This window comes from Camelina sativa, chromosome 11, assembly GCF_000633955.1.
Source record: "Camelina sativa cultivar DH55 chromosome 11, Cs, whole genome shotgun sequence".
Classification (NCBI taxonomy): Eukaryota; Viridiplantae; Streptophyta; class Magnoliopsida; order Brassicales; family Brassicaceae; genus Camelina; species Camelina sativa.
The window spans coordinates 37,559,719-37,569,392 of NC_025695.1; the positions used below are offsets into that span (position 1 = coordinate 37,559,719).

The 9,674-nt window shown below is 38.5% G+C and overlaps 4 protein-coding genes and 1 long non-coding RNA gene across 5 annotated transcripts; 1 reads left to right on the top strand and 4 right to left on the bottom strand.

Moving 5' to 3' along the window:
• On the bottom strand, positions 689–951 carry LOC109127156. Its single transcript, XR_002033832.1, has 2 exons — positions 876–951; positions 689–787 (listed from the first exon to the last, which is right to left on the bottom strand). It is a non-coding gene; the product is annotated as an uncharacterized LOC109127156 (long non-coding RNA).
• Positions 737–2,928, top strand: LOC104725402 (probable 3-ketoacyl-CoA synthase 21). Its single transcript, XM_010444066.2, has 2 exons — positions 737–2,373; positions 2,849–2,928. Exons 1-2 carry the CDS (start codon positions 1,009–1,011, stop codon positions 2,861–2,863), a joined length of 1,380 nt encoding a protein of 459 aa, XP_010442368.2. The 5' UTR covers positions 737–1,008; the 3' UTR covers positions 2,864–2,928.
• Positions 2,835–4,772, bottom strand: LOC104725403 (chaperone protein dnaJ 49-like). Its single transcript, XM_010444068.1, has 3 exons — positions 4,592–4,772; positions 3,296–4,416; positions 2,835–3,066 (listed from the first exon to the last, which is right to left on the bottom strand). Exons 2-3 carry the CDS (start codon positions 4,357–4,359, stop codon positions 3,051–3,053), a joined length of 1,080 nt encoding a protein of 359 aa, XP_010442370.1. The 5' UTR covers positions 4,360–4,416; positions 4,592–4,772; the 3' UTR covers positions 2,835–3,050.
• Positions 7,244–8,263, bottom strand: LOC104728724. The gene is made up of 2 exons (XM_019232060.1): positions 7,555–8,263; positions 7,244–7,497 (listed from the first exon to the last, which is right to left on the bottom strand). The coding sequence occupies exons 1-2, from the start codon at positions 8,261–8,263 to the stop codon at positions 7,244–7,246; spliced, it is 963 nt and encodes a 320-aa protein (XP_019087605.1).
• LOC104728725 (glutathione S-transferase T3-like) lies at positions 8,786–9,607 on the bottom strand. Its single transcript, XM_010447670.1, has 2 exons — positions 8,856–9,607; positions 8,786–8,804 (listed from the first exon to the last, which is right to left on the bottom strand). The coding sequence occupies exons 1-2, from the start codon at positions 9,605–9,607 to the stop codon at positions 8,786–8,788; spliced, it is 771 nt and encodes a 256-aa protein (XP_010445972.1).

Here is a 9,674-nt window from a genome sequence, read left to right on the forward strand (position 1 = left end):
TACCCCCGGAAAAATTTAATGGTTATTTTGCCGACCCATCTGATTAAATCATGGTGTGACAAGAACATGTTGGGTCTATAAATACTATTCATGGTGATGGGTCAAACTCAAACCCATCCATTTATTACCTCTATGACTTCATGCATGCTCATGTTGTTGCGGTGTAAGTTTCGTCGATCGTTTTCATAGTTATTGCCGAAGCGAACCAGAATCTAAAGTGTCTGTAATTGCCATAACCTACTTGCCATTAATGTGGCCAATTATAATCTGAAAAAAACAAAGATGTTCTGCTACTTCTATTAGAATGGCATGCACTTTATATTTTTATATTCTTTCGCTCCCATTAGTGTTTTTTTTTTTTAATAATGAATAAATCAGGTTTTGTTTTTAATAAATAAGTCTGAACTTGGGGCTTTTGACAAAAAAAAAAAAAAAAAAAAAAAGAAAANCATCGGACGGTGGAGATCTCCTTCTAGCAGCGGGAGAATCAGCTGTGTTAATGTAGCTGATATCGAGGTACGATGTCGTTTAAGAATGTGGGCCTGGGGACGTTTTGTTGCTGCTCTCTTCCATTGGGCAATTTTTTTTTTTTTTAATTATATTATTATTTTTGTTTTATAAAAACAAAAATTAAATTAACGGATTGTTGGGCCGTTTTGATGATTTTGGGGTTTTTAAAAAAAAAAAAAAAAAAAAAAAAGCAAAATATTGATCACACAATTACAATTTACAGTGGCTGGTTAACCGTAGACCCTTTAGACCGCACGACCCAAGTTGGCTCTCTTAACTAATCAGACAAAGCAAGAAGACGTGTTGTGTGACTAATTAATTGTTACAAAAGCACACAAAGGATGCTGAAAAACAAATAGCATTACCTAACGCAGTGAAATCCTCTGCAACAACTTCCACATGATAATTTCATTCTCTTTTATATCTTCATGTAAGCAAACCATAGTGGGCGAATCAAATCATCCATGAAAAACTTGAAATTAAAAGAAATAGAGTGAAATGAACCAAACGACGATACACATTGTTTCACCATTCTCCTTGACCATGTCAGAGCTGAAGACGCTTATAGGCTCAGGTGGTTCCGTCGTTGAGATCTTTGCCGGTTTGCTAGTATTGCATCTCATCTACCAAAGAATTAGAACAAGAGTCAAAGTCTACTTACTTGATTTCACTTGCTATCGAGCACCTGACTCAAACCGCGTCCCAATGTCAACTCTTATCGAAACCATCTACCTCGATGACAAGCTTGATCAAGAGAGTATTGACTTCCAAGCCCGGATTCTTGAGAGGTCCTGGTTAAGCAACCAAACCAGTATTCCTCCTTCCTTGATGGAAATACCCCTCAAGAAATCTCTCTCCTCAGTCCAAATCGAAACCATGACTACTATCTTCACCTCTGTTGAAGATCTCCTCAAGAAAAACAAACTAAGCCCAAGAAGCATAGACATACTGATAACAAACTGCAGTTTGCATTCGCCTACACCGTCTCTAAGTGCAATGGTGATCAACAAATTCCATATGAGAAGCAATATCAAGAGCTTTAACCTGTCCGGGATGGGCTGTGCGGCTGGGGTTCTATCAGTCGGTTTGGCTAATGACTTGCTAAAGGTTCACCGAGGCTCCTTGGCTCTTATTATTAGCACCGAAGCGCTGAATACACATTGGTACATTGGCAAAGGCAGATCTATGCTTCTTACCAACTGTCTCTTTCGAATGGGAGCAGCTGCAATATTGATGTCTAGCGATAATCATGACAGAGGAAATGCAAAGTATGAGCTCTTGCATGTTGTTAGGACAAACAAAGCAAAAGATGATCGAGCTTACCGATGTATCTATCAAGACATCGACTCTGAGGAAAAGCAAGGGGTATCAATAACCAAAGATGTAATCAGTGTTGCTGGAGAAATGCTGAAGATGAACCTAACTTCACTCGGACCATTGGTATTACCTTACCTAGAGCAATTCCAATATGTGATACAACGCATTCTTAATAAGAAACTAAAGATCTATAAGTCGAGTTCTTCTTATACACCAAACTTCAAGACAGCGTTTGAGCATTTCTGCATTCATACAGGAGGAAGAGCTGTTATTCAATCAATGGAGATGAATCTGAACTTAACCAAAGAAGACATCGAGCCATCAAAGATGACTCTTCATAGGTTTGGGAATACTTCTTCGTCATCTATTTGGTACGCTCTCTCTTACTTGGAAGCAAAACGGAGAATGAAAGAAGGCGATAGAGTCTTGCAGATTGCATTCGGAAGTGGGTTCAAGTGTAACAGTGCAGTGTGGAGATGCATCCGAGACGTGGAGCCCAATACAGAAAACAAATGGCTCGACTTTATCGACTCTTATCCTGTTGATGTACCTGACTCTACAAATATCAGACCAGGCTAGCACAAGCAAGTAATACAACTCAGGAGGGCTCTGAGTTTGTTAGGTAAATTCATCCTCGAAGAACACAAAGACCTCTTTTCACAGGTTTTGTAATGTTGTTTGGTCTCATTCTCACACTCAAAGACATTGAAAATTGATGTCATTTTTCACATGATCCCATGTTTATAATCTAGTTGTAACAATAGCATTTGAATTTTTGATATAATATATGACCAAGAACCGAGAATCCTAAACCAAAAAGTTCTAACAGTGAAGCAAATAAGAGCTAGCATGATCACCAATTTCCGCCAAAGTCATCAATAGAGCTTGATTTGATTGAAACAAATCAAAGCCTTATTGTCATAGTAACTAGTAATAGAATTGTTATCTGCTGTATCTTCTATAGAGAATTATTGGACAGCCTTTTTTTTTGGTTATGAATCATAATGTGAGTATGCAACAGGTACCTCTGTTATGAGCATTTCTTCTTTGTTGTTCTCAATATTCTCCAAGGAATTATCATCTTCAACTCTATATGCGACAAAAAAAAGGAAATATTATTGTTATCCTCCCTACACATTACAGTTTATACGTTCAGCCCAGGAACCTCTGTAACATCAAGATCAGGCTGTCTTCAGGGAATGTTGGACAGCCCTCGGCGGGTATCATATCGGTATTTGCCTGTTTTGTGTCAACAAAACAAAGAATTAAACATCAATGATTGTTCTGTGACCATAAGAAAACCTAACACTAGCGTTTGCCACAAAATATGTATGGGTTCTACGATCTATTCAATTCGCCTTCTAACTGTGGAGGAGCTTAGTAAACATGATAAGTGGGGATCACAAGTATAGAGTACATGAAAAAATCCAAAAAAATATCTATGTGAAGGAAAAGCAAAAGCTGTTACCTATCAACAAATCCGCGATCTTGAAGTTCAATGCAGTGAGGGGTTGGTATCTTCTTGTTCCACCGGCGTTTTTGGAGCTCCATGCGACAAGACTGGAAAAGAAAGTGTTTGCACTCTTTGATCACGTTGCCCTCAAGGTTAGCTCGAGCAGAGCTACCGAGCGGAAACTTCTCATCAAAGGCTGATGATGATCTAACAAAAAAGCTAATCTCCATATTCTGTGTTGTCTTTGGTATCTGATAAGAAGTGCTCTTGTGCAGAGAATACTCGGGTTCAGAAAAGGGTAGATACGCCAGCAACAAAAGTAGAAAGAATGGTAGAATCTGAATAATCGTCAAACAGCTTGGTCCAGCCAAACTAGGCTCCTCCTGTCGGGGTTGGTTACGCGCTTGTCTAGTCCTATAAGCATGGGAAGCACGGAACATGTTTCGTTGTTGTTGTTGACCAAAAAACGACCTGAATATCTCATCTGGCTCAAACTCGTCATCAAAGAAACCATTCCGCGTGTTATATCTCCTCCTGGGCCTACGATTCCGCCTCTCAACATGATCAAACTCATCAACAAACCCCACCTGATCATACTGGCTCCTCGAGTTACCATCACTCAAACACGTAAACGCTTTGGAAACTTTCTTAAACGCCTCCTCTGAACCAGGTGCCTTGTTCTTATCCGGATGAACTTTCAAAGACAACTTCCTATAAGCTTTTCTAATCTCTTCAACCGAACAGTTCTTCTCTAAACCCAAAATCGCGTAGTAGTCACTGTTCCTATTTACATTCCTAACCAACTCAACATTTTCCACAGTATACTTCTTTTTCTCATCACCCTTCCCAGTCTCAAGCTTATCATCACCATCCACAGTTTTGAGCTTTTCATCAAGAGACGGATTCTTTGAAACTGAGCCCAGATTGTCACAAGCAGCAACAAGTTGTTCAACAGAGAGACTTGGATTAAGACGCTTAGCCATCTTGATAAATTTCAACGCTCTTTCTTTATCACCAGAAACAATGGCGTCTTCGGCGATTCTCAAACACCTAGAAGCATCATCCTTATTCCCATCCATAACTATTCAAATACAAACCCCTAATTTCAAACCTCTACACTTCGATTTTCACACACCCTACACGAATTCAACAATAACAGAGGCTAAATCAGAATTAAGAACCGTGATATATCAACCCTAAGTCCCTAAACAACTCGAATCGAGAATCAATTTCTGAAATTTCGTAAATCTAGGTCACTTCTGCGTACTGAAATAAAAGCGTAATAAGATTTAGAAGAACTAGGAAACGTACCCAATTCAGACGGCGAGAGTCGTCGCCATGGAAGAGAGAAGTAGAGAAGCTGATCAGAAACAGGGTTGAGAGTTTTTTTGTCGTCGTCGTCGTTAAGAAGTGATGATGAAGCCCGAATGGCCGAATCTGTGAGTCTATTACTAATTGTCGTCGTTATAACTCTTCCTAATTTTGAGTTGATATAAGCCATTTTAAAGCTTAAAAACCTTAGGTGGTTTACCAGAAAAAAAAATGGTTTAACCTTAACGTTAAGAACTCACTATTAACAGATGGTTAAGAAATCGTGTCAAGATTAGGAATGGGTATGTGTTTGGTTCACAATGATCACAAGTATGTATAAAACAGAGATTCTTGTGACCTAAATCTTGTTGCATATATACCCTCACCAAAGTGGATTCGAACTTCAACTTGTGGTTTTCTCAACTAAAAGTAGATGAAATGGTACGCAAATATGGTGTGTAGCGCCTACCTAAATTGTTGTAGTAACCAACTGGTTTCGCCAAAAGTATGATGGTCCCAAGTTCAGTGAAGAGTAAATAGAAGCCCCGTGTTTTAAGATACTCTACTCTGCCTTCAGCAGAGGATGAACCGTGTAGTGCCCACACTACTCTTTTTTAAAGATGAAGAGAGGCTAGAGAGCACATGTTACGCGGCCTTCATTGGTCTCCAATCCATTGGTATATATATGCCATGAAAAGATATGTACGCTGTACTTGTTAATGAAGGAAAACCATAATAGATAGTTTATAGTTATGACAAGAAAAAGCGAAAACCATAATAGATAGTTTATAGTTATGACAAGAAAAAGCGAAAACCATAATAGATAGTTTATAGTTATGACAAGAAAAAGCGAAAACCATAATAGATAGTTTATAGTTATGACAAGAAAAAGCGAAAACCATAAGATGCTCAAACACTTAACAAACTTGCAGATGCTCACATATCCCCAATACAGATTCATCAACTGTGTGTATGTAAAGGAACGTTTGAATTTTGATAAGTGTATTCATGTACTTTAATGGGCTTAGAGAACGTATGGCCCATCCCTGTGTATAACATTAAAACTCATGTCGTTTTTTTTAAGAGAACATATCAATCCCACATCGCTTAGAACTGAAAGAATAATTGAAGAAGCAGAGTATAAAACAAGATGTAGGCCGATTGAGAAAAGTACTTACCTGGACGGGGTCAACTCGTGATCAAGAAGACGAGTGGCCTAAGCTAGTGATCTCCATTGCACATAAAGGAGGGGTGCTTAGCTTAAGGCCTCCACCATTTTTAGTTTATAATCATACCTTGCACTTCTCTGATCTTTCTTTAATTTGGCAAGCCTCTTAGGAATGTTAACTTTTTAACTTCTTTATTTAGTACTTTAGACAGAGTCCCACATCGGAAAATACATTAACTTGGCTGGTTCTGTTTTTGGTATAAGATACAGAGGCAGTTGTTGAAAGAAAGTTATCTTTGCGCTTGGGGCAATGATGCAGCTAATGAGGTTCTAACCGAGGCGCGTCTATTGCTGGTTGAAAACTATTTCCAAACCCCCTCATAGGTGTAAAAGCCTTTGAGAATTTCTGGAAGGGCTCCCTTCGGGGTAAAGCCCTACAATCCTCAGTTTAACTTTTTTTCCCTCAAGTCATGGCATTGTTTCTTTGTCTGAGAGCTATATAAGGTCATCTAAGAATGGAAGAGCTCTCCTTGTTTCAATGGTCGTAGCTAGCACAAGTCAGCAGCGAACCTTGTTATGCAAATGGACTCACAAAAGTGGTGGTACAGGCTGAAGTCATTACTCGCCCCTTCAAACCATAAAAACGTGGTTAGGTTTCTGGATTGGTTTGGGTTTCTTGGCCTGAATCTGAACCTAAATAAATGCTAGTGCAAAACAAACGTTCTGTGTGGTGGTTAGTACTGTTTGAACCCATTGATTATAGATTAGATCAGATTATGTATATATATAAACAAATGTTCATCATACAACCAAACTTTAGTTAACATATAATAATATTGTATTACCTCTGGTTTATATGTAAACTGAGTTGCAGTGTAGTTGATTAATCTTGTTAACGTTTTTGTCACTTGACAGTAGTTGACAATGAAGATCAGTTAAAAGATTATTAGACCATCTCCACTCCAGTAACCCACTTGGGTTACTCAAATCTTAATTAATTATAAAATTAATACTAAACTAATTAAAGCAACTCACTTAGTAACTTAAACAAAATCAATCCTCCACTAGAGAGAAACTCACTTAGGTTGCTCAATCATTTAAATAATAATTTTTTACATAAAATATAAAACAATAAAATATTACAAATTTAGGAATATTAAACATAAATTTAAAATAAAAAATATTAAACAGATTATACATAATTCGGAAGAAAATTTATTGATGTTTTGCACCAATTTTTTGCCAAATATGCTCAATCAAGTCTTTTTTCAAACGATCATGCATTTGTGGATCATGAACGTCATTTCGAATGCCCATCAAATTATGTAGATTTGTTTGTCTATCTGTAGAATACGATAGATCAACATGAGAAGTTCCGCTTCCTTCGCCGTGATGGAACTCTGTTGGATAGTAGAAATTGTATTCATGTCGTTCGTCTTCCACTATCATGTTATGCAGGATAATACATGCTCTCATTATTTTTCCTATTTTTCCTTTATCCCAAAAAGTGTGGGATTCTTCACGATTGCAAATCGAGCTTGCAAGACTCCAAAGGCACGCTCTACATATTTACGGCATGCTTCTTGACATTGAGCAAAGAGTTTAGCTTTTCGGCCACGTGGTAGTGTAATTGATTGGATGAAAGTTGTCCATTTGGGATAAATACCGTCAGTGAAGTAGTACGCCATTTCGTATTGATGTCTATTGACAACGTATGAAACTCTTGGAGCTCGGCCCTCTAAGATATCATCAAACACCGGTGAGCGGTCCAAAACATTGATATCATTTAACATACCCAGTGGTCCGAAAAATGCGTGCCAAATCCATAACTCTTGGGATGCCACTGCCTCTAGTACGATTGTCGGTTTTCCAGATCCACGTGAATATTGTCCTTTCCATGCAGTTGGACAATTCTTCCACTCCCAATGCATACAATCTATGCTCCCCACCATTCCGGGGAAACCGCGTTGTTCTCCAATATTCAGTAATCTTTGGAGGTCTTCCGCTGTAGGTCGTCTGAGATAAACGTCTCCAAATAGATGGATATCTCCGTCTACAAAATTTTCAAGGCATTTGTGTGCGGTTGTTTCAACTAGTCGTAAATATTCATCCACCGCATCTGCCAAACATCTGTATGCCATCATACGTATAGCTGCAGAACATTTTTGAAGTGCAGAAAGACCGAGCCTTCCAGTAGCATCTCGTCTTTGTCTGAAGTACGGGACTCCATTCTCAATAGTACTGACTATGCATTCGAACAATGGTTTGTTCATTCTAAAGCGACGGCGGAACATAGCGGGAGTGTAAGTCGGATTCTCACCAAAATAATCATTCCGTAGCCGAGTGTGGCCTTCTTCGCGGTCTCTATTTATGTGCACTCGTCGAAATATTGGAGCTGGTGGTTCTTCCTCTTTAGTGTAGTTGTACTGAATCCCTTCCACTATACTATCAACTTCCTCCTCTACCATTTGATCAACTTCATGATCAGAACTCCAATTAGACATTATTCGTCAAATTGGTTTAGTTGTGAGGCTTATTGGAAGTTGGGTTTTTTTTTTAAGGTTTATGGAAACCTGTTAGTTTGGTAATGGAAATATTTAACAAGAAGAAATGAGAACAAGAAATGAGAACAAGAATTGAGAAGAAGTAATGATAAGATAAATGATCAGGATGATAAGATAAATGTTTGTTATGTTTTAGGGAGGAAGAAATGAAAAGAAGAATTGATCAGAAGCGCAAATGAAATTGAACATGAACCTTCAATATATAGACCTTACAAACACAATCAATACCATTCACGGGTTACAAAAACAAATACAACAACCCAAAACACATTCACGGGTTGCAAACAGTCCGTTCAACAAACAAAAGCCGACCACACTTAAACAAAAGAGACACCCGTGAATGGCACTAAAAAACAACCAACACATTCACGGTTCCAAACAGAACACATCAATACAAAAAAAAGACAGCTTCCATTCGCTTGACTACCAACATGTTTAACTTTAGATGGCAACGAGACAGCTTCATATGTCATCCCAAAACCTGAAACAAAAGAAGAACACAAGTTAAACAATAGTTTAACAAGACTTAAACCCCGAAGGCCTCATCTCGTCTCCACCATTGCTCGAAGGAGCTGAGAAATCTCCTTCAGAAGCAAGATTAGTACGCTTATTGCTACATTCTTCATGTCGTTCTGTGATCCATTTCTGATCATTCTTCAGTTCTCTCCAACAATGTCCAAGCATAAACGGCTTCTTCATGTCATTCTTGTAAAACTCATACGCCATGCTCACAACATCATCTTCTGATTGTCCACTCTTCCTTCTTGTATTCGCTTGTGAGTAACACCCAACAAACTTGTTGACTTGGTGGTTTATCTTACTCCACCTTGCCTTACATTGTGAAGGCCCTCTTGCGTTTAAAGTAGCATCTCCATCATGAGCTTTGTAATAGTCTGGAACCCTCTTCCAGAAAATTTGTAGCCGCTGGTCGTTGCTCACCACTGGATCTTTGTTTGTGTTTAACCAAGCGCTTATGAGATGAACATCCTCCTCTGCACTCCACCGCTTCCTACTTCCTCTGCCTCCGTCTTCATCAATCTCATCTACTGTAACCTCGATACAATCTTCAGATTCAGATGTAGGGGTTATGTTAAGAGGCTGAGAAGAAAACCCAGGGATAAAGTTTGAAGGCTGAGAAGAAAATTGATTAGTAAACTGAATAGGCTGAGAGGATTGGGTGGAAATTGGAGGAATAGGATTATCAGAACAGTTGGAGTCTTTTTGAAAATTCAAAAGATCAACAAAATTTTGATCCCAAAAACAATAAGGGTTTCTAGGATCCATTGCTTGTGTTAGTGTAGGCGGAGAGTTTAGGTTTGTGAAAGCTGAGAGTTTAGGTTTGTGAAAACGA